At 39.9% G+C, this 25,657-nt stretch overlaps 1 protein-coding gene across 3 annotated transcripts in view; it reads left to right on the forward strand.

Annotated features, from left to right (window-relative positions):
- The window catches only part of UGP2 (UDP-glucose pyrophosphorylase 2), a 481,750-nt gene that overhangs the window by 302,658 nt on the left and 153,435 nt on the right, over positions 1-25,657 (forward strand). For all 3 annotated transcript variants that reach the window (XM_053712070.1, XM_053712069.1, XM_053712071.1), the window contains exon 4: positions 7,568-7,753. In XM_053712070.1, coding sequence (XP_053568045.1) covers positions 7,568-7,753 — 186 coding nt within the window. The remainder of the gene's footprint in view (positions 1-7,567; positions 7,754-25,657) is intronic.

The following is a 25,657-nucleotide window of genomic DNA, read 5'->3' on the forward strand; positions in this document are numbered from 1 at the left end:
TTTTGTACCCCTAGAAACAAAGAAAAACAAAAATAACCTACCTGCTTTGGACCCTTTGTTTCTGAAATACAACAAATATTTAATTGTTAAATCTGGGGTATAAATCTTGATATATTAAGGAAGATAACTTTACTGTGGTCTGTTAATGTGTGTGTAGAAACACCTGACAAACTTATATAACCGAATATTTACAATTAAATCTTCAACATTAGGCCCAGTCTATGTGTCCCTTTGTCATATTCTATGCGCCGCTCACTTTTATTCAGACCAGAAAAAATAAATTGAATCAACAAAAGTATTTGCAGGCTGAGCAATATTTTCAGCTATGAAACTATGGAGAGAAAAAAAGCAGATTGAAATTCAACACTTCTCTACTACTTTTTTATGTGCTTTTCAAAACATTTTTTTTTTTGGTCAAACGCAATAACGAGGACAGCCAGATGAAAAATGCCATGAAAAAATTACATGTTTTAATAGTGTACATTTTGTCATCTAAGAATGTAGTAATGGAACATTGTTAGAATTCACCAGCAACTCCCTTGTCTGGGAGCAAAACGTAACCCTTTTTTTTTGCGTTTGTTTTTCTTGTGTCATTTCCTTAAGTGTCCCTCATACTGAGTCACAACTTATTTGTAACTTCAATTTATCTTTCTAAAGGCTTAAGTTATCCATAGGTGTGGGAGATGCACAGATTTAGTATTCTATATATAATGAACCCCTTAACCTGTGCTGGAGTTGCATTGTTGTGACCTGAAGGTGCGTTGTGACATTTGCTGGGTGTATTGTATAGTCTTTAAACAATATAAATCTAAAAATTGCCAGCAGTCTGTGAAGTCAGTGAAGTCATTTTTAAGAGTTACCATTGTCTCCATTTAGCAGGCTTTGCAGTTTAAGGGAACTAATAAATGTAATACTCCTTTTTTATTTTATATTTCTCCTGTTAAGTGTGGTCAGTCCACGGGTCATCATTACTTCTGGGATATTAACTCCTCCCCAACAGGAAGTGCAAGAGGATCACCCAAGCAGAGCTGCTATATAGCTCCTCCCCTCTACGTCACACCGTCATTCTCTTGCACCCAACTAATAGATAGGATGTGTGAGAGGACTGTGGTGATTATACTTAGTTTTTATACCTTCAATCAAAAGTTTATTTTAAAACAGCACCGGAGTGTGTTGTTCCTTCTCAGGTAGAATTTGAAGAAGAATCTACCTGAGTTTTTGTATGATTTTAGCCGGCGTAGTTAAGATCATTTTGCTGTTCTCGGCCATCTGAGGAGTGAGGTAAACTTCAGATCAGGAGACAGCGGGCAGGTTCACCTGCAAAGAGGTATGTAGCAGTATATTATTTTCTGAGGAATGGAACTGACTGAGAAAATACTGCCAATACCGATATAATGTAAGTTCAGCCTTAAATGCAGTAGTAGCAACTGGTATCAGGCTGTCATGTATGTATATTTACACTTCAGTATTCTGGGGAATGGCACTTCACTGGGATAATACTGTATGCATAAAACTTTTAGCCTAACTTGCAGTGGGAACGACTAGCAGCAGGCTTTCTAATGACACTTCATTTTATTTGATGTTAAACGTTTTGCTGGCATGTTAAATCGTTTATTTATCTGAGGTACTGGGTGAAAAATTGTTTTGGGCACTATTTTTTTTCCACTTGGCTGTCGTTTTATTTAATTTAAGACAGTTTACTGATCTCCCTCACTGTTGTGTGTGAGGGGGAGGGGCCTATTTTGGCGCTTTTACTTCGCATCAGAAATTCAGTCACTAGTCTGTTTTCTTCCCTGCATGATCCGGATCGTCTCTACAGAGCTCAAGGGTCTTCAAAAATTATTTTGAGGGAGGTAATCACTCACAGCAGACCTGTGAGACTGTGCTTTGACTGTGATTAAAAACGTTTATTTTCTGTACTTTTTTTCTGCTGTTTAAGGGTTAGTTATCCATTGCTATGGGGGCAATCCTTTGCTAAATTGTATTTTTTACCGGGAAAAATTTGATTTTATAGTTTCTCCGGTTCATTGTTACTCAACTGTCATAATTTTTTTCTGTGCTTCTTAAAGGCACAGTACGTTTTTCATACTACTTGTAAATTGAGTTGAAAAGTATTTCCAAGTTTGCTAGTTTAATTGCTAGTGTGTTAAACATGTCTGACTCAGAGGAATATCTCTGTGCTATATGTGCTAAAGCCAAGGTGGAGCCCAATAGAAATTTATGTACTAATTGCATTGATGCTACTTTAAATAAAAGTCAATCTGTACAAATTGAACATCATTCACCAAACAACGAGGGGAAAGTTATGCCGACTAACTTGCCTCACGTGTCAGTACCTGCATCTCCCGCTCGGGAGGTGCGTGATATTGTAACGCCGGGTACTTCAGGGCGGCCATTACAGATCACATTACAGGACATGGCTAATGTTATGACTGAAGTTTTGTCTAAACTACCTGAACTTAGAGGTAAGCGGGATCACTCTGGGGTGAGAACAGAGTGCGCTGATAATAATAGGGCCATGTCAGATACTGCGTCACAATTTGCAGAACATGAGGACGGAGAGCTTCAATCTGCAGGTGACGGAGCTGATCCCAATAGAGTGGATTCAGACATTTCAAACTTTAAGTTTAAGCTAGAAAACCTCCGTGTACTGCTAGGGGAGGTATTAGCGGCTCTGAATGATTGTAATACCGTTGCAATCCCAGAGAAATTATGTAGGCTGGATAGATACTATGCGGTACCGACGAGTACTGACGTATTTCCTATACCTAAGAGGCTTACAGAGATAATTACTAAGGAGTGGGATAGGCCCGGTGTACCCTTTCCCCCCCTCCTGTATTTAGAAAAATGTTTCCAATAGACGCCACCACACGGGACTTATGGCAGACGGTCCCTAAGGTGGAGGGAGCGGTTTCTACTCTGGCTAAGCGTACCACTATCCCGGTGGAGGATAGCTGTGCCTTTTCAGATCCAATGGATAAAAAATTAGAGGGTTACCTTAAGAAAATGTTTGCTCAACAAGGTTTTATATTACAACCCCTTGCATGTATTGCGTCTGTCACGGCTGCGGCCGTTTTTTGGTCCGAGTCTCTGGAAGAAACTCTTGACTCAATAACTATAGATGAGATTTCAAATAAGCTTAAAACACTTAAGCTAGCTAATTCATTTGTTTCAGATGCCGTAGTACATTTAACTAAACTTACGGCTAAGAATTCCGGATTCGCCATTCAGGCACGCAGAGCACTGTGGCTGAAATCCTGGTCAGCTGATGTTACTTCTAAATCTAAATTACTTAACATACCTTTCAAAGGGCAGACATTATTTGGGCCTGGTTTGAAAGAAATTATCGCTGACATTACAGGAGGTAAAGGCCATGCCCTGCCTCAAGACAGAGCCAAACCAAGGGCTAGACAGTCTAATTTTCGTGCCTTTCGTAACTTCAAGGCAGGAGCAGCATCAACTTCCTCCGCTCCAAAACAGGAAGGAACTGTTGCTCGTTACAGACAGGGCTGGAAACCTAACCAGACCTGGAACAAGGGCAAGCAGGCCAGAAAACCTGCTGCTGCCCCTAAGACAGCATGAAGTGAGGGCCCCCAATCCGGAAACGGATCTAGTAGGGGGCAGACTTTCTCTCTTCGCCCAGGCTTGGGCAAGAGATGTCCAGGATCCCTGGGCGTTAGAGATCATATCTCAGGGATATCTTCTGGACTTCAACACTTCTCCTCCAAAAGGGAGATTTCATCTTTCAAGGTTGTCAACAAACCAGATAAAGGAAGAGGCGTTTCTACGCTGTGTACAAGATCTGTTACTAATGGGAGTAATCCACCCGGTTCCGAGGTCGGAACACGGACAGGGGTTTTACTCAAATCTGTTTGTGGTTCCCAAGAAAGAAGGAACCTTCAGACCAATCTTGGACTTAAAGATCCTAAACAAATTCCTAAGAGTTCCATCGTTCAAAATGGAAACTATTCGGACAATCCTACCCATGATCCAAGAGGGTCAGTACATGACCACAGTGGATTTAAAGGACGCTTACCTTCACATACCGATTCACAAAGATCATTACCGGTATCTAAGGTTTGCCTTCCTAGACAGGCATTACCAGTTTGTAGCTCTTCCATTCGGATTGGCTACGGCTCTAAGAATCTTCACAAAGGTTCTGGGCGCTCTTCTGGCGGTACTAAGACAGCAAGGAATTTCGGTAGCTCCGTACCTAGACGACATTCTGATACAAGCTTCAAGCTTTCAAACTGCCAAGTCTCATACAGAGTTAGTACTGGCATTTCTAAGGTCGCATGGGTGGAAGGTGAACGAAAAGAAGAGTTCTCTCTTTCCACTCACAAGAGTTCCCTTCTTGGGGACTCTTATAGATTCTGTAGAAATGAAGATCTACCTGACAGAGGACAGGTTAACAAAGCTTCAAAATGCTTGCTGTGTCCGTCATTCCATTCAACACCCGTCAGTGGCTCAATGCATGGAGGTAATCGGCTTAATGGTAGCGGCAATGGACATAGTACCCTTTGCACGCCTACATCTCAGACCGCTGCAATTGTGCATGCTAAGTCAGTGGAATGGGGATTACTCAGATTTGTCCCCTACTCTGAATCTGGATCAAGAGACAAGAAATTCTCTTCTATGGTGGCTTTCTCGGCCACATCTGTCCAGGGGGATGCCATTCAGCAGGCCAGATTGGACAATTGTAACAGACGCCAGCCTACTAGGTTGGGGCGCTGTCTGGAATTCTCTGAAGGCTCAGGGATCATGGACTCAGGAGGAGAGTCTCCTTCCAATAAACATTCTGGAATTGAGAGCAGTTCTCAATGCCCTTCTGGCTTGGCCCCAGTTAACAACTCGGGGGTTCATCAGGTTTCAGTCGGACAACATCACGACTGTAGCTTACATCAACCATCAAGGAGGGACAAGAAGCTCCCTAGCGATGATGGAAGTATCAAAGATAATTCGCTGGGCAGAGTCTCACTCTTGCCACCTGTCAGCAATCCACATCCCGGGAGTGGAGAACTGGGAGGCGGATTTCCTAAGTCGCCAGACTTTTCATCCGGGGGAGTGGGAACTTCATCCGGAGGTCTTTGCCCAAATACTTCGACGTTGGGGCAAACCAGAGATAGATCTCATGGCGTCTCGACAGAACGCCAAGCTTCCGTGTTACGGGTCCAGATCCAGGGATCCGGGAGCGGTCCTGGTAGATGCTTTGACAGCACCTTGGACCTTTGGGATGGCTTATGTGTTTCCACCCTTCCCGATGCTTCCTCGATTGATTGCCAGGATCAAACAGGAGAGAGCATCGGTGATTCTAATAGCGCCTGCGTGGCCACGCAGGACCTGGTATGCAGATCTAGTGGACATGTCATCCTGTCCACCTTGGTCTCTGCCTCTGAGACAGGACCTTCTGATCCAGGGTCCCTTCAAACATCAAAATCTAATTTCTCTGAAGCTGACTGCTTGGAAATTGAACGATTGATTTTATCAAAACGTGGATTTTCTGAGTCAGTAATTGATACCTTAATACAGGCTAGGAAGCCTGTTACCAGAAAGATTTACCATAAAATATGGCGTAAATACTTACATTGGTGCGAATCCAAGAGTTACTCATGGAGTAAGGTTAGGATTCCAAGGATATTGTCTTTTCTACAAGAAGGTTTAGAAAAGGGTTTATCCGCTAGTTCCTTAAAGGGACAGATTTCAGCTCTGTCCATTCTTTTACACAAACGTCTGTCAGAAGTTCCAGACGTTCAGGCTTTTTGTCAGGCTTTGGCCAGGATTAAGCCTGTGTTTAAAACTGTTGCTCCACCATGGAGTTTAAACTTAGTTCTTAACGTTTTACAGGGTGTTCCGTTTGAACCCCTTCATTCCATTGATATCAAATTGTTATCTTGGAAAGTTCTGTTTTTTAATGGCTATTTCATCGGCTCTGAGTTATCGGCCTTACATTGTGATTCTCCTTATCTGATTTTTCATTCAGACAAGGTAGTTCTGCGTACTAAACCTGGGTTCTTACCTAAGGTGGTCACTTACAGGAATATCAATCAAGAGATTGTTGTTCCATCATTGTGTCCTAATCCTTCTTCAAAGAAGGAACGACTTCTACACAATCTAGATGTAGTCCGTGCCCTGAAATTTTATTTACAGGCAACTAAAGATTTTCGACAAACTTCTTCCCTGTTTGTAGTTTATTCTGGACAGAGGAGAGGTCAAAAAGCTTCTGCTACCTCTCTCTCTTTTTGGCTTCGTAGCATAATACGTTTAGCTTATGAGACTGCTGGACAGCAGCCTCCTGAAAGAATTACAGCTCATTCTACTAGAGCTGTGGCTTCCACTTGGGCCTTTAAGAATGAGGCCTCTGTTGAACAGATTTGCAAGGCTGCAACTTGGTCTTCTCTTCATACTTTTTCCAAATTTTACAAATTTGACACTTTTGCTTCTTCGTAAGCTGTTTTTGGGAGAAAGGTTCTTCAGGCAGTGGTTCCTTCCGTATAAAGATCCTGCCTGTCCCTCCCGTCATCCGTGTACTTTAGCTTTGGTATTGGTATCCCAGAAGTAATGATGACCCGTGGACTGACCACACTTAACAGGAGAAAACATAATTTATGCTTACCTGATAAATTCCTTTCTCCTGTAGTGTGGTCAGTCCACGGCCCGCCCTGTTTTTTATGGCAGGTCTTAATTTTTAAATTATACTCCAGTCACCACTGCACCCTTTAGCTTCTCCTTTCTCGTTGGTTCTCGGTCGAATGACTGGGTGTGACGTAGAGGGGAGGAGCTATATAGCAGCTCTGCTTGGGTGATCCTCTTGCACTTCCTGTTGGGGAGGAGTTAATATCCCAGAAGTAATGATGACCCGTGGACTGACCACACTACAGGAGAAAGGAATTTATCAGGTAAGCATAAATTATGTTTTTAATCCCCTTTATATAGTCACTAATGTAATCACATTACTGTGTAAATTTAGGTTGTAATGCAGAAACAAGCGTCCCAGCATGCTTGTGCAAAAATATATCATATAGCTCTGTTTACACTGGTATTCTATTCCTGAAGGAACTATTGCTAAAAGAATCTCTATTAAGTGAACCTGGTTAAAATAATGTAAGTCATTGAGTTATTTTCTTGACATCTCAAAACTGACATTAATAGAATAACATTACTATATTTAAAGCTCTGAAATGCATGCTATGAATGTATGTGCTCATTTATGATTTTTATGATATAAAATCTAAAACTAGTAGATCTATAAATTTGCACTCTGTAAATGTAAATAAAAATGTTACCTCTCCCAAAACACCAAATGGTGAAATACTGTCACTCTTGTGCAAACAATTTCCTAATAGTCTCTCACATGGTTTAAAATAATTATCTTTTATACTTATTTATCTTTTGAAAGAGAGTTCATGTAAAGTGCAATATATTTTTGTGGGGGGGGGGGGGGTTATGCCGCCCCCTTTGGGTGTATGACAATTATGCTGTTGTAATGATTGTTGTTGCTAATTGTAGCTTAGCATCTTGTTTAAAGTAACGAAATCATATTACATTTTATTTTTTCTTTATTTCACAGATCCAACCCTATGAAAAGATAAAAGCACGAGGAATACCAGATAATATAGCATCTGTACTGAACAAGTTGGTGGTTGTAAAGCTTAATGGAGGTTTGGGGACTAGCATGGGTTGTAAAGGCCCCAAAAGTCTTATTGGAGTACGCAATGAGAACACCTTCCTGGATCTTACTGTGAAACAGATAGAGGTAATTGATTGTCTGGATAGATTATCACCATTACTGTAAGAGAGAAAGCTTCTTTATATTTAGTTAGCTGTACTGATCAATTTCCCTCCTAGACTATGGATGATGAAACTTTTGCATGAGTTCCACCATGTTCTAATTGTAGTGCTGCTTAATCTATTTTACTTAAGAATCATTTCTGTCTCTCTCCACTCACTCTTTCTTTCTCACATTCTTTTCTTTCATTCTTCTGATTTCTTTTGTTGTTTTATTCTATCTTTCGTTCTCTCTCGCTCTCTGCACACTCTATCTCTCAATATTTTCTTTCTACATAAACCATGAGAAGTTCTTTATATTTTCTCATTCAAATCTGCACAGGAAGTATACAAAATATTCAGATGACCCTGTGCTTACTTTTAAAATTCTCTTTCTTTCCTTAGATATGGAGAGTCCACAACGTCATTCAATTACTAGTGGGAATATCACTCCTGGCCAGCAGAAGGAGGCAAAGAGCACCACAGCAAAGCTGTTAAGTGTCACTCCTCTACCCATAATCCCCAGTTATTCTCGTTGCCTCTGTCAATGGAGGAGGTGAAGTTTGGTGTCTGAAGAAATGAATTCCTGTTTCAAGTACTTTTCCCTGCAAGCAAGGATTTGGGTTTAGCTGAGTCCACGTCAATCTCTTCAGTAGAGTATTGGTGACTTTTAAGCAGTTAGGAAGATGTGAGGTAATCCTTACTTTGTTTCCCAACACACTGCTGCCCGTGGTACAGAAAGCCAGAGTTGGTTACTCTGTTCTTTCTTTTTCTTTAATTTTTTTTAATTTCTTTTTCTTTATTTAAACAAATACATAAAAAAAAGAAACAAACAATAATCAACACATAAAACAAATTACATATAACAAATTTCCCCAAAGTAGCAACAAATTTAAATCAAGCCAGTTATCAGTTCCCAATTTTTTTCATTTTCCTTGTCCCTGTCCCCCTATCCTCCCCCATCAATTTCACAAATACTAACAAAAAAAAGAAGAAGAAAAAGGGGAGCCCCTCCCCCAACTCTCACACACTCCACTCCCCCCTCCTCTCTCATCCCTCCTCTACCATCTACTATCTTCCTCAAGTTATCTTTAGATTAATAATTTGCTCTATATAGAGTACCGTACCCTCGCTTTGACAGCAGACGAATTCTCTCCAATTCTTGAGAAAGGAATTTCCTCTTCCCAGACTTAATTTAAACTCAAAGGCTGCCTTTATCATTGAGTCAAGCAGAAGGTTTTTCACTTCCCTCATAGAGGGGGTTTTAGAAGTAATCCAGTATTTAAAAATAAGTGTCCTCACTATTATTATTACCGTACGTATGAAGGTTGCTAAATTTCCCCAAGAGCTACGACCAACCATAAAGAGGATAGAGTCCATTTCCATGTAAATCCTTGATTTCCCTATTAAAGAAAGATAGTACTCTAACTTCGCCCAAAATTGTTTAAGTTTAGGACAATCCCATAACAAATGACCCAAATTAGGATCTTGGAAAGAACATTTAGGACAAACATTAGTCACCTCTTTATTCCATTTAGCCACCCTACGCGGGGTTAAATAATCCCCCTGAATTAATCTAAATTGTGATTCTCTATAATAAGAAGCCGAGAAAAGTCTTTGAGTAAGTTTAAGACTATTAATAAGTGCTTTTTCTAAATCCGTTGTTAGTTATTCCATCCCACCGTTTAACTCCTGTGACACATCCTTTTCTTCTAAAGATAGAAGAAATCTATAAATATTTGACAAAAGCCTTTTCTCTGATAATTTAGCATTAATAAGAGGATGGTCCTCCCAAATACAAGGAGAAATTCTAACAAGACCAAGAATATAACTCTTAATTTGTAAGAAATAAAAAATATGTTTTCTCTGAATTCCGGGAAACTTTTTTTGAAAATTATCAAATACATATACTTTCTGCTGGTTATAGTCATAAAAATCACTAACAATCAAAGGATTAGCCGGCGACCATCTTTCATAGATAGCCGTCATATTACCCAGCGGAAATCGGGTATTATCTTTTATCGGTAGCCATTTAGAAATATTCAGTACTAAGCCCAAATGTTTAGATAGCTTCCTCCAGCACAGCAATATATCCTTAAATAATGGATGGTCAAAAATGACCCTACTGAGCTCCCTATTGGTAGCAAAAAGAACAAAATTCAGGGAGAGAGAAGAACAGACCTGTCTTTCTAAAGACTCTTCTGAGTATATAAAAGACCGTTTTAACCAGTCTACTGGAAATCGCAAGATGGCGGCCTGATTATACCATTCTAAATTGGATAACCCTAGACCTCCTTTACAATACGGTTGATATAACCTGGCTAGCTTAAGTCTAGGTTTCCTTCTGCTCCAAAGATAGTACCTTAATGCTTGATTAAAGCACAAAAGATCCGTCTTCTTAATTAAAAAGGGGAGCATCCTTAATGTATACAAAATTTTTGGAAAAATAAACATTTTAAACAGGGCCACTTTACCAGTCAAAGAGACTGGGAGGTACGCCCAAGATTTCATTCTCTCCTCAGTGTCTCTTAAAACCATGCCAATATTGTCCCTATACCAATTAGCCGGATTGGCAGAGATCTTCAACCCTAAATAACTCAGAGTCTTAGTTTCCATAAATTGATAGGTTTGGAGGTCTTCTTCATCTTGTTTTAACCAAAGGATCTTAGATTTTGCAAGGTTAATCTTATAACCTGACACTAAACTGTATTGATCCAGTAACTTCACGATTTCTTCAACCTGCTTTTTTGGGTTGGATACATATAGTAGGAGGTCATCCGCAAATAATGCAGTTTTAAATGTCTCCTTTCCTTTGTTAATTCCGATGAGCAAATTCCTTAATCTAATAGCTAAGGGCTCAATAATAAGATCAAACAACAAAGGCGACATAGGACACCCCTGTCTAGTGCCTCTTGTCAAAAAAATCTGAGATCCCATAATTTATCAAGATAGAAGCTTTAATGTCTGAGTAAATGTTAGTCACAAAATCCCCAAACTGCCCCACAATCCCAAACCTCTCCAATACCTGTAAAAGGAAGGGCCACTCCACTCTGTCGAAGGCCCTCTCTGCATCCAAGGATAGCAGGAAGGCCTCCGGCAGAGCCGAGCCGCCCCCCCCATAATAACAAATTACATGTAAAAAATTTCTTATATTGAATTCCGAGGCCCTGCCCATAATAAACCCCGCCTGATCCTGGTGAATTATCCTAGGGAGAATTAACTTCAACCTATCGGCCAAAATTTTCATTAAGATTTTATAATCTACACCCAACAAGGAGATTGGTCTATACGAGGCAATATCCGACGGGTCTTTGTTGCTTTTAGGGATTACAATAATATTCGCTCTTTTAAAGTTGTCTGATGTTTTAAGATTAGATACAAAGTACGCATTGTAGAGATCTACCAGAACCGGGCCAATCTCAGTCCGTAACATCTGGTAGAAATCTAGAGGTAAATTATCTGGCCCTGGCGTTTTCCCCCTAGCCATTAAACTAATTGTTTTCTGAATCTCCTTTTCAGATATCGGTTGGTTCAGATGCTCGCGATCTGCTTCTGAGATTTGAGGAATGTCAGTTCTATCCAGAAATTCTGTAATTTTCCCCATTTCAGGGCTCTGAGTTGAATAAAGTTCTTTATAAAAGTTCTGAAATAATTGTGTAATTTTCTCCTGCCCTGTATAAGATGTACCTTTTATTTTCAAGGCTGCAACTGGTTTCCTCCTAGTTTGTCTCTTAAAGGTTGTAGCCATCAATTTACCAGCTTTATTGCCAAATCTAGCAGCATTCCTGTAAAGAAGTTCCTGTGCCTCCCCCAATAAAAAGGTCTCTCTATCTTTCCTTATAGAGAAATCACTTTCTGTGTTAACTTTATTAGGATTTTGTAAATACGAAGCATATGCCTCCCTAACCTTTTCAGATAGATCCTTCTCTTTCCCTACCCTGTCCCTCTTTTGCCTTGCTACGTAAGTCTTGATTTCCGCTTTAATATAAACTTTAGCAGTCTCCCAAAATAGTTGGATATTTTCTCTACAATGACTATTAAATGTCCCAAATTCTTCCCATGTATTCCGGAGAAAGTTTTTAAATTTAACCGAATCTCTAAGATACGTAGGGAAAAAGAAGCGATTATAAGTGAAATTTAGCTTTGTTTTGAAAGATAGAGTTACTGGGGCATGATCTGATAACACAAAATCATGTATATTGCACTTCTCAATTCTAGTTACCAAAGATTCGGAAATAAGAAACATATCCAATCTTGAACGAGTATTATGTGATTTTGAACAGCAGGTATATTCCAAATTACTAGGATTCAAAAGTCTCCATATATCCACTACATTTAAAGCCTCAGACAGTAGTCCAAAAATCTTTTTCTCAAATTTTATCTGAGAAGATTTATATTTGCTCTTAATTCTGTCTGGACCCATTTTTTTCCTATCCAAAAAGAGTTAGGAGTCAGATTAAAGTCACCTGTTAATAACAATTTAGCTTTGGAGAATTTGCATACAATTTTAGTTAAGGACCTCCAAAATCTTTCATCAGAGTTATTTGGACCATAAATATTAACCAGTAGATATTCCTGGTTCTGTATAATAAGCCTAATGATTAAATACCTCCCTTCTTTATCCTTTAAGACTCTGAGAATTTTATACTCGAATTTCGCATGAAATATGATCATTACCCCTCTAGATGGTTTAGTATAAGACGAAGACTCTCCCATCCATTTTGCTTTAATTTTATTGTGCTCTTTATCTGATAAATGAGTTTCCTGAAGACAGGCTATATCAAAATTACTTTTACCTAGATAATTTAAGATTGCTTTCCTCTTGACTGGGGAATGAATCCCTCCTACATTCCAAGTTAAAACCTTTACCATTCTTCAGCTACCAAAAAAAAAGACCTAAAAGAGGAAGAGTAAACGCTGATTTAAGAAGGAAAGGAGGGAGCAGGAGAGAGCAGGGAGAGGGGGGGAAAAAAAAAAATTATACTTAAAGGGACAGTCTACACCAGAATTTTTATTGTTTTAAAAGATAGATAATCCCTTTATTACCCATTTCCCAGTTTTGCATAACCAACACAGTAATAATAATATACTTTTGACCTCTGTGATTATCTTGTATCTAAGCCTCTGCAAACTGCCCCTTTTTCAGTTCTTTTGACAGACTTGCAGTCTAGCCAATCAGTGGCTGCTCCCAGATTACTTCACGTGCACGAGCACAGTGTTATCTATATGAAATATGTGAACTAACACCCTCTAGTGGTGAAAAACTCTTAAAATGCAATCTGAAAGAGGTGGGCTTCAAGGTCTAAGAAATTAGCATATGAACCTCCTAGGTTAAGCTTTCAACTAAGAATACCAAGAGAACAAAGCAAAATTGGTGATAAAAGTAAATTGGAAAATTGTTTAAAATTACATGCTCTATCTGAATCATGAAAGTTTATTTTGGCCTAGACTGTCCCTTTAATATACCCTTATCCAGTGATTGTGCATGTTACAGCCGATAATACAGTGACTAACTCTTCTATACTCAAACATATAAACACATAATAGATTTGCATATGATATATAGCCCTTATTAACCAAAAAATACAGACATAATATCATCCTATTGGGTAGATATGTCTTCTTCAAACAATATATAACAGTGATTGTTTAATTCTATACTCAAACCCGTAAAGCATGTGCTAACCAACTGCTCCATAAGTGTGCAGGATTCAAAATTTATATTCGAACAGTGATGATTCCACTCAGAGAAGAAGAGAAAAAAAAAAAAAAACAATTGATACTTAATATTCTCTTATCCAGTGATTGTGCATAATGCAACCAAAAAATACAGTGACTAGCTGTTCTATACTTAAACATATAAACACAAAATAGATTTTGCATATGGTGTTTAACCCTTTTAACCAAAGATACAGACATAATATCCTTCTCAAACATTATATAACAATGATTATTTGTTTCTATACTCAAACCCATAAAACATGGGCTAACCAGTTGTTCCATAAATGTGCAAAGGGGAATATAGTGTTCAACCCATATTAGTCAGAAATATAAACATAATATAATTTTGTTTCATAAATGTGTCTTCTTCAAATAATACACTGTGTGACCGTGATTATTTGGTCTCTACTTAAGCCCGTATTACACCTATTCTCCATCTGTTGAAATATATAAAATTCAATCGTGAAAATTTTACAGTGGCTATTCTACATTAAAAAAAAAAAATTGTTTCCTTTGCAGGAATGCCTCTAAGTATCTATGCATCTACCTGTAATTAAACACAGATAGCATAGGCAGTGCTTTAATAATAAGAGGAAAAAAAACAAAAACTTGAGTTAAAAAGGGACAGGGAACTCTCATTAAACATATTAACTTTTTGATTCATTTTCTAAAAAATTTTGGGCAGCCTCAGGGGAATCAAAAAAAACAAAGTCAGACCCAGATTTGATCTTCAACTTGGCTGGGTACAAAAGAGAAAAAAGTCTGTTTCTCCTGTTAAGTGTGATCAGTCCACGGGTCATCATTACTTCTGGGATATTAACTCCTCCCCAACAGGAAGTGCAAGAGTATCACCCAGCAGAGCTGCTATATAGCTCCTCCCCTCTACGTCACACCCAGTCATTCTCTTGCACCCAACTAATAGATAGGATGTGTGAGAGGACTGTGGTGATTATACTTAGTTTTTATAACTTCAATCAAAAGTTTGTTATTTCTCCAACATAGGTGTGTCCGGTCCACGGCGTCATCCTTACTTGTGGGATATTCTCTTCCCCAACAGGAAATGGCAAAGAGCCCAGCAAAGCTGGTCACATGATCCCTCCTAGGCTCCGCCTACCCCAGTCATTCTCTTTGCCGTTGTACAGGCAACATCTCCACGGAGATGGCTTAGAGTTTTTTAGTGTTTAACTGTAGTTTTTATTATTCAATCAAGAGTTTGTTATTTTAAAATAGTGCTGGTATGTACTATTTACTCAGAAACAGAAAAGAGATGAAGATTTCTGTTTGTATGAGGAAAATGATTTTAGCACCGTAACTAAAATCCATGGCTGTTCCACACAGGACTGTTGAGAGCAATTAACTTCAGTTGGGGGAACAGTGTGCAGTCTCTTACTGCTTGAGGTATGACACATTCTAACAAGACGATGTAATGCTGGAAGCTGTCATTTTCCCTATGGGATCCGGTAAGCCATGTTTATTAAGATAGTAAATAAGGGCTTCACAAGGGCTTATTAAGACTGTAGACTTTTTCTGGGCTAAATCGATTCATTATTAACACATATTTAGCCTTGAGGAATCATTTATTCTGGGTATTTTGATATGATTATATCGGCAGGCACTGTTTTTGACACCTTATTCTTTAGGGGCTTTCCCTAATCATAGTCAGAGCCTCATTTTCGCGCCGGTATGGCGCACTTGTTTTTGAGGACAGCATGGCATGCAGCTGCATGTGTGTGGAGCTCTGATACATAGAAAGGTCTTTCTGAAGGCATCATTTGGTATCGTATTCCCCTTTGGGCTTGGTTGGGTCTCAGCAAAGCAGATTCCAGGGACTGTAAAGGGGTTAAATATAAAAACGGCTCCGGTTCCGTTATTTTAAGGGTTAAAGCTTCCAAATTTGGTGTGCAATACTTTTAAGGCTTTAAGACACTGTGGTGAAATTTTGGTGAATTTTGAACAATTCCTTCATACTTTTTCGCAATTGCAGTAATAAAGTGTGTTTAGTTTAAAATTTAAAGTGACAGTAACGGTTTTATTTTAAAACGTTTTTTGTGCTTTGTTATCAAGTTTATGCCTGTTTAACATGTCTGAACTACCAGATAGATTGTGTTCTGACTGTGGGGAAACCAAGGTTCCTTCTCATTTAACTATATGTATTTTATGTCATAAAAAAATTTAGTAAAAATGATGCCCAAGATGATTCCTCAAGTGAGGGGAGTAAGCATGGTACTGCATCATCCCCTCCTTCGTCTACACCAGTCTTGCCCATACAGGAGGCCCCTAGTACATCTAGTGCGCCAATACTCCTTACTATGCAACATTTAACGGCTGTAATGGATAATTCTATCAAAAACATTTTAGCCAATATGCCCACTTATCAGTGAAAGCGCGACTGCTCTGTTTTAGAAAATTCTGTAGAGCATGAGAACGCTGATGATATGGTTTCTGAAGGGCCCCTACACCAGTCTGAGGGGGCCAGGGAGGTTTTGTCTGAGGGAGAAATTTCAGATTCAGGAAACATTTCTCAACAAGCTGAACCTGATGTGATTACTTTTAAATTTAAGTTGGAACATCTCCGCGCTCTGCTTAAGGAGGTGTTATCCAATTTGGATGATTGTGATTATCTGGTCATTCCAGAACCACTATGTAAAATGGAAAAGTTCTTAGAGGCCCCGGGGCCCCCCGAAGCTTTTCCTATATCCAAGCGGGTGGCGTACATTGTTAGTACAGAATGGGACAGGCCCGGTATACCTTTAGTACCTCCCCCCATATTTATAAAATTGTTTTCCTATAGTCGACACCAGAAAGGACTGATGGCAGACAGTCCCCAAGGTCGAGGGGGCGGTTTCTACTCTACACAAGCGCGCCACTATACCCATAGAAGATAGTTGTGCTTTCCAAGATCCTATGGATAAAAAATTAGAAGGTCTGCTAAAGATGTTTGTTCAGCAAGGTTCCCTTCTACAACCAATTGCATGCATTGTCCCTGTCACTGCAGCCGCGTGTTTCTAGTTTGATGAGCTAGGAAAGGCGATTATTAGTAATTCTTCTTCTTATGAGGAGATTATGGACAGAATTCGTGCTCTTAAATTGGCTAATTCTTTCGCCCTAGACGCCACCTTGCAATTGGCTAGGTTAGCGGCGAAAAAATTCTGGGTTTGCTATTGTGGCGCAGAGCGCTTTGGTTAAAATCTTGGGCAGCGGATGCGTCTTCCAAGAACAAATTGCTTGACATTCCTTTCAAGGGGAAAACACTCTTTGGCCCTGACTTGAAAGAGATTATCTCTGATATCACTGGGGGCAAGGGCCACGCCCTTCCTCAGGATAGGTCTTTTCAAGACCAAAAATAAACCTAAGTTTCGTCCCTTTCGCAGAAACGGATCAGCCCCAAGGGCTACGTCCTCTAAGCAGGAAGGTAATACTTCTCAAGCCAATCCAGCCTGGAGACCTATGCAAGGCTGGAACAAAGGAAAGCAGGCCAGGAAACCTGCCACTGCTACCAAGACAGCATGAAATGCGGGCCCCCGATCCGGGACCGGATCTGGTGGGGGGCAGACTCTCTCTCTTCGCTCAGGCTGGGGCAAGAGATGTTCTGGACCCTTGGGCGCTAGAAATAGTCTCCCAAGGTTATTCTCTGGAGTTCAAGGGGCTTCCTCCAAGGGGGAGGTTCCACAGGTCTCAGTTGTCTTCAGACCACATAAGAAGACAGGCATTCTTACATTGGGTAGAAGACCTGCTAAAAATGGGAGTGATTCATCCTGTTCCATTAGGAGAACAAGGGATGGGGTTCTACTCCAATCTGTTCATAGTTCCCAAAAAAGAGGGAACGTTCAGACCAATCTTAGATCTCAAGATCTTGAACAAGTTTCTCAAGGTTCCATCGTTCAAGATGGAAACCATTCGAACACTTCTTCCTTCCATCCAGGAAGGTCAATTCATGACCAAGGTGGATTTCAAGGATGCGTATCTACATATTCCTATCCACAAGGAACATCATCGGTTCCTAAGGTTTGAATTCCTGGACAAGCATTTCCAGTTCGTGGCGTTTTCTTTCGGATTAGCCACTGCTCCTAGGATTTTCTCATAGGTACTAGGGTCCCTTCTGGCGGTGCTAAGACCAAGGGGCATTGCTGTAGTACCTTACTTGGACGACATTCTGATTCGAGCGTCGTCCCTTCCTCAAGTAAAGGCTCACACGGACATTGTCCTGGCCTTTCTCAGATCTCACGGATGGAAAGTGAACGTGGAAAAGAGTTCTCTATCTCCGTCAACGAGGGTTCCCTTCTTGGGAACTATAATAGACTCCTTAGAAATGAGGATTTTTCTGACAGAAGCCAGAAAAACAAAACTTCTAGACTCTTGTCGGATACTTCATTCCGTTCCTCTTCCTTCCATAGCGCAGTGCATGGAAGTGATAGGTTTGATGGTAGCGGCAATGGACATAGTTCCTTTTGTGCGCATTCATCTAAGACCATTACAACTGTTCCTGCTCAGTCAGTGGAATGGGGACTATTCAGACTTGTCTCCGAAGATACAAGTAAATCAGAGGACCAGAGACTCATTCCGTTGGTGGCTGTCCCTGGACAACCTGTCACAAGGGATGACCTTCCGCAGACCAGAGTGGGTCATTGTCACGACCGACGCCAGTCTGATGGGCTGGGGCGCGGTCTGGGGATCCCTGAAAGCTCAGGGTCTTTGGTCTCGGGTAGAATCTCTTCTACCGATAAATATTCTGGAACTGAGAGCGATATTCAATGCTCTCAAAGCTTGGCCTCAGCTAGCGAGGGCCAAGTTCATACATCAACCATCAGGGGGGAACAAGGAGTTCCCTAGCGATGGAAGAAGTGACCAAAATCATTCTATGGGCGGAGTCTCACTCCTGCCACCTGTCTGCTATCCACATCCCAGGAGTGGAAAATTGGGAAGCGGATTTTCTGAGTCGTCAGACATTGCATCCGGGGGAGTGGGAACTCCATCCGGAAATCTTTGCCCAAGTCACTCAACCGTGGGGCATTCCAGACATGGATCTGATGGCCTCTCGTCAGAACTTCAGAGTTCCTTACTACGGGTACAGATCCAGGGATCCCAAGGCGGCTCTAGTGGATGCACTAGTAGCACCTTGGACCTTCAAACTAGCTTATGTGTTCCCGCCGTTTCCTCTCATCCCCAGGCTGGTAGCCAGGATCAATCAGGAGAGGGCGTCGGTGATTTTGATAGCTCCTGCGTGGCCACGCAGGACTTGGTATGCAGATCTGGTGAATATGTCATCGGCTCCACCATGGAAGCTACCTTTGAGACGAGACCTTCTTGTTCTAGGTCCGTTCGACCCACTCCAGCTGACTGCTTGGAGATTGAACGCTTGATCTTATCAAAGCGAGAGTTCTCAGATTCTGTTATTAATACTCTTGTTCAGGCCTGAAAGCCTGTAACCAGAAAATTACCACATAATTTGGTATATCTGTTGGTGTGAATCTGCAGGATTCCCTTGGGACAAGGTTAAGATTCCTAAGAGTCTATCCTTCCTTCGAGAAGGATTGGAAAAAGGATTATCTGCAAGTTCCTTGATGGGACAGATTTCTGCCTTGTCTGTGTTACTTCACAAAAAGCTGGCAGCTGTGCCAGATGTTCTAGCCTTTGTTCAGGCTCTGGTTAGAATCAAGCCTGTTTACAAAATTTTGACTCCTCCTTGGAGTCTCAACCTAGTTCTTTCAGTTCTTCAGGGGGTTCCGTTTGAACCCTTACATTCCGTTGATATTAAGTTATTATCTTGGAAAGTTTTGTTTTTGGTTGCAATTTCTTCTGCTAGAAGAGTTTCAGAATTATCTGCTCTGCAGTGTTCTTCTCCTTATCTGGTGTTCCATGCAGATAAGGTGGTTTTGCGTACTAAACCTGGTTTTCTTCCAAAAGTTGTTTCTAACAAAGACATTAACCAGGAGATAGTTGTGCCTTCTTTGTGTCCTAATCCAGTTTCAAAGAAGGAACGTTTGTTGCACAACTTGGATGTAGTTCGTGCTCTCAAATTTTACTTAGCAGCTACTAAGGTTTTCAGACAAACTTTGTCTTTGTTTGTTGTTTATTCTGGTAAACGGAGAGGTCAAAAAGCAACTTCTACCTCTCTCTCCTTCTGGATTAAAAGCATTATCCGATTGGCTTATGAGACTGCCGGACGGCAGCCTCCTGAAAGAATCACAGCTCACTCCACTAGGGCTGTGGCTTCCACATGGGCCTTCAAGAACGAGGCTTCTGTTGATCAGATATGTAAGGCAGCGACTTGGTCTTCACTGCACACTTTTTCTAAATTTTACAAATTTGATACTTTTGCTTCTTCTGAGGCTATTTTTGGGAGAAAGGTTTTGCAAGCCGTGGTGCCTTCCATTTAGGTGACCTGATTTGCTCCCTCCCTTCATCCGTGTCCTAAAGCTTTGGTATTGGTTCCCACAAGTAAGGATGACGCCGTGGACCGGACACACCTATGTTGGAGAAAACAGAATTTATGTTTACCTGATAAATTACTTTCTCCAACGGTGTGTCCGGTCCACGGCCCGCCCTGGTTTTTTTAATCAGGTCTGATAATTTATTTTCTTTAACTACAGTCACCACGGTAACATATGGTTTCTCCTATGCAAATATTCCTCCTTAACGTCGGTCGAATGACTGGGGTAGGCGGAGCCTAGGAGGGATCATGTGACCAGCTTTGCTGGGCTCTTTGCCATTTCCTGTTGGGGAAGAGAATATCCCACAAGTAAGGATGACGCCGTGGACCGGACACACCGTTGGAGAAAGTAATTTATCAGGTAAACATAAATTCTGTTTTTAAAACAGCACCGGAGTGTGTTGTTCCTTCTCAGGGAGAATTTGACGAAGAATCGACCTGAGTTTCTATATGATTTTAGCCGGAGTAGTTAAGATCATGTTGCTGTTCTCGGCCATCTGAGGGGTGAGGTATACTTCAGATCAGGGGACAGCGGGCAGGGTCACCTGCAAAGAGGTATGTAGCAGCTTATTATTTTCTGAGAATGGAATTGATTAGAAAATACTGCAAATACCTATATAAAGTAAGTTCAGCCTTAAATGCAGTAGTAGCAACTGGTATCAGGCTGTCATGTATGTATATTTTCACTTCAGTATTCTGGGGAATGGCATTTCACTGGAATGATACTGTATGAATAAACCTTAGCCTATATTGCATGAGAACGGCTAGCAGTAGGTTTCTGTGACAATTTATTATAAGGTTAAACGTTTTGCTGGCATGTTAAATCGTTTAATTTTCTGAGGTACTGGGTGAAAAATGGTGTTGGGCACTAATTATCCACTTGGCGGGCATTTTATTCAATTTTTGACAGTTTACTGATCTCCCTCACTGTTGTGTGTGAGGGGGAGGGGCTTAATTTGGCGCTTTTACTACGCATCAGGAATTCAGTCACAAGTCTGTTTTCCGGTTCGTCTCTACAGAGCTTAAGGGTCGTCAAAAGTCATTTTGAGGGAGGTAATCACTCACAGCAGACCTGTGAGATAGTGCTTGACTGTGATAAAAAAGAAAACGTTATATTCTGTACTTTTTTTTCTGTCAGTTAAGGGCTAGTTATCCATTGCTAATGGGGACAATCCTTTGCTAAATATATATTTTTCCGGTAAAAATTTGATTTTATTGTTTCTCAACTGTCATAACTTCTGTGCTTCTTAAAGGCACACTACGTTTTTTTCATATTATTGAAATTTAAATTGAAAAGTATTTCCAAGCTGCTGGTTTAATTGCTAGTGTGTTTAACATGTCTGATTCAGAGGAATATCTCTGTGCTATATGCGCTAAAGCCAATGTGGAGCCCAATAGAAATTTATGTACTAATTGCATTGATGCTACTTTAAATAAAAGTCAATCTGTACAAATTGAACATCATTCACCAAACAACGAGGGGAAAGTTATGCCGACTAACTTGCCTCACGTGTCAGTACCTGAATCTCCCGCTCGGGAAGTGCGTGATTTGGTAACGCCGAGCACTTCAGGGCGGCCATTACAAATCACATTGCAGGACATGGCTAATGTTATGACTGAAGTTTTGTCTAAACTACCCGAACTTAGAGGGAAGCGTGACCACTCTGGGGTGAGAACAGAGTGCGCTGATAATACTAGGGCCATGTCAGATACTGGGTCACAGTATGCGGAACATGAGGACGGAGAGCTTCAATCTGCAGGTGACGGTTCTGATCCCAATAGAGTGGATTCAGACATTTCTAATTTTAAGTTTAAGCTTGAGAACCTCCGCGTTCTACTAGGATAGGTATTAGCCGCTCTGAATGATTGTAACACCGTTGCAATTCCAGAGAAATTATGTAGGCTGGATAGATACTATGCGGTACCGGCGAGTACTGACGTATTTCCTATACCTAAGAGGCTTACAGAGATAATTACTAAGGAGTGGGATAGGCCCGGTGTACCCTTTTCCCCCCCTCCTGTATTTAGAAAAATGTTCCCAATAGACGCCACCACTCGGGACTTATGGCAGACGATCCCTAAGGTGGAGGGAGCGGTTTCTACTCTGGCTAAGCGTACCACTATCCCGGTGGAGGATAGCTGTGCCTTTTCAGATCCAATGGATAAAAAATTAGAGGGTTACCTTAAGAAAATATTTGTTCAACAAGGTTTTATACTACAACCCCTTGCATGTATTGCGTCTGTCACGGCCGCTGCCGCTTTTTGGTCCGAGTCCCTGGAAGAGACTCTTGACTCTATTACTATCGAAGAAATTTATAACAGGCTTAAAACCATTAAGTTAGCTAATTCATTTGTTTCAGATGCCGTAGTACATTTAACTAAACTTACGGCTAAGAATTCCGGTTTCGCCATTCAGGCACGCAGAGCACTGTGGCTAAAATCGTGGTCAGCTGACGTTACTTCTAAATCTAAGTTACTTAACATACCTTTCAAAGGGCAGACCTTATTCGGGCCCGGTTTGAAAGAAATTATCGCTGACATTACAGGAGGTAAAGGCCATGCCCTGCCTCAAGACAGAAAATAATAGAGGTTGCCAAAGCGCCAAATAAAGGCTGGGTCTGAGCCAATGATAGTGAAAATCACGATCTTATAACAAATACATTTTATTCATACAGAAATAAAAACAGATAAAAACAAGTGACAGATATTTAAAACTGCATAAAAAAGACCGAAATTTAAATACTAGCCTTGATCAGTGGCTAGAATAAAACACTCGTATTGCCTAGTATCCCATTGGCAATATCTGAATTAAAAAAGGTGGAACATGTGTCGTGTTCTAAAAGACGTCTATGTGGTGTAGCAAGATATTGCTTTCAAAATTAAATGAAATCAGAATTGCTTTGCTAATTGCTGTGGCGTGTGTGACATACAATAAATGCCGTTCTCATAACAGCCTATGTTAGCAAACCTTGATGTTTGGAAAATCTTTATATACAAACATCAAACAGAAATCTAGGTATAGATAGATTGAATCTGCTGGTTACAGCAGCGTAGGATGGTTCTGCTAGTTATAGCAGCATATAAGATGTATATGATGTGAGATATATCCTCATCATTTATCTGACTTGTATAGTTGTCCAAAACAGTGATGGTGATAAATGTTCGTGAGTGGTACAACTTGTGCGTGGTGGTAGCAAACTAAAATACAGATGAAAATAAAAAAAAGGCACACTAGATAATAAAAATAGCGTGGGACATCAAAAGCAAATTAGAAAACAGAAATCACAATCTGTGATAATGTGAGCAACGTTGAACTGTAATTAATGGCGTGAAATAATTACGGTAAAACTAACAAACAAATATATAAACTCTGTGAACACTGTGAAACCCCTTAGTTGTGTTCAGAAAATAATCATATAAAAAATGAAAACGCAAAACAGGCAAATTAACAAATGTGAAGAACCCTTGAAATTAAGAGCAAACCAAATGATTCAAAAAAACAGTGGCCACTGTGTAAAAGGTAAAAAACAATAAATGAACAGTCAATCCAACAGCAGATAAGTTATTTAAAAACTCTGCTAGTATAAGCGTTCCTGTAATGAACAGTCAATCCATCAAAATAGAAAAATAAATTTTGAAACCTTCTGCTAATATTAGCGTGATGGTTCTGCAGCCGAAGCCGAGTTGGAGTATAGAAACCGGAAGTCCTAGTCCTCTCTAGTTTCAGCGATACCTAAAAAATAAATATACAATAGTGCAGATAGTTTTCTTAATCTTATAACAAATTGAAATAAAACTCACCAGTCGACGCGTTTCGGTCTGTGCTAGACCTTTATCAAGACTGGTATCATGTATTTCCAGAGCTCTTATATAGCTAGTTGTTTAAATGTGACCCGGAAGTGTTTGTTTATTACTTCCGGTTTCTCGATCTATTCTTATTTAAAAAAATGTGTGTTTTTGATCTTATCAGAGTCTTTATTTAGATCTCACTTATCTTAGTACTGGCTTATAGTACCAGTTGGTATGATGGGATTCTTTGTAGCTGGAATCAGAGTGTTCGTGTATACATTACTTCCGGAGTTTCAGTTCAAACACTTCCGGTCTCATTCATTCAAATGGAGGGAAAGTGCGCTACTCAGACCTCGCCTTTTATGCCATTTTATTGGTCTTTTTGGCGCTTTGAGTCTGTTTAGTTATTACAATTTTCAGTTCGCACATCCTTTTGTTATATAGAAAAAATTTTTTAATGCATACAGAGATGGAGAGAATGTTTTTAAATGTGCAAAAAAAATTTTTGTAATAATAAAAAATATAATTTTAAAGAAATCTATTTCTTCGAGTGTCTATCTATGTGTAACATTAAGAAGGGAGAGTGGCATTATAGTCTTTCCTTTGTTGGTACAAATTCTTTAAGGATTTGTGAGTAATTACATAACCGATATATGAGTGAATGCGATATGAATAACAGTTTCCTCTTATTACTTTAAGATCTTTTTCTCAGGGGATACTAATATATAGGAGGTACTCTTTTCTCATTGATTTGAATCTTTTATTCAAAGGCTAGTTCTATTTGGTGCTACCTAATTTTAGTTAGCACAGAGAGGTGGAATCGTTTAGGAGCCTTCTGGTTATCTTTGATAAGATATATAAACATAGTAGCTTAAGAATTATTATAAGAACTTATATATAATTGTATAAAACACATCTTAAAGATTTATATTTACAACTATATATACTATTGTCAGCTTCTCCTTCTATTACCATAATAACTAGGATGAGAGATTTTGGGGATACGTTTTTATCATTAAGGAGATCGAGGCTATTAAGTTTCTTATTGGTAAACGTTAGGTCGTTGTATATATTTTACCAATTTCTTGGATCAGCATGTATGTACATGAGAGTGTTAATTTCATGAGAGTGTTTGTTTAATCGACTAATCGAAAATTGTTCTTGATGACTGCGTGCAGACTATGGTTGTATGTAGTCTGACAGACAAACTCCTAAGAGATTGAAAATTCGCTATTTGCGTATATGTATCATCTATATACTTCAGAGGGTCTTGTATTCTATGGCATTCCTGTATAAGCTTTTAAAGATTCAATTGCTAAAAATAGAATAGGGGTACTTTTGTATAAATTCAGAGGATTCAATTGCTCAAAATAGATTGAGGGTACTCTAAGGTAGGTCTTAAATACCCTAGCTTAGGAATCATAGGGTCTTAAATACCCTAGCTTAGGAGTCATAGGGAACACTTCTATCACCTGGCTGTAATTAGACTGTAGGGAGTCTTTTTTCGGCCTTTCATAGGGATCATTTAATACAGATCCTTCAGCTTGTCATCAACAAGAGTTGTCTTTCCCCAATATAGGGGAGAAAACACCATATGAGACTACATTTAACTTATAATAGAGAGGGGTATCTTCCAGTTTTTTATATATAAGCTGGATCTTGAGTGTCTTTAGGAATTCTTCTCTCTTGCTTCAGTATATGAGGAGGAGGAAATTCAGGGAGGGGGAAATTCAGAGATTAATGACCGGAGTCACAAAGACCGGGTCTTCTATATGTCCTTCATAACATTCATTGATGTTTGTTGACCGCAACACTTTAAACTTACTGTACACAGGCCTCTGTTCTGTTTGCACTACTCATCTTTTTGCCTAGGAGTTCAATAAGTGTGAGAGGTCTTCTTTATTATTAAGACCTCTTGGATATAGGCAGTCGATTTGAAAAATCCATTTGGAT

Source organism: Bombina bombina, chromosome 4, assembly GCF_027579735.1.
Source record: "Bombina bombina isolate aBomBom1 chromosome 4, aBomBom1.pri, whole genome shotgun sequence".
Lineage (NCBI taxonomy): Eukaryota > Metazoa > Chordata > Amphibia > Anura > Bombinatoridae > Bombina > Bombina bombina.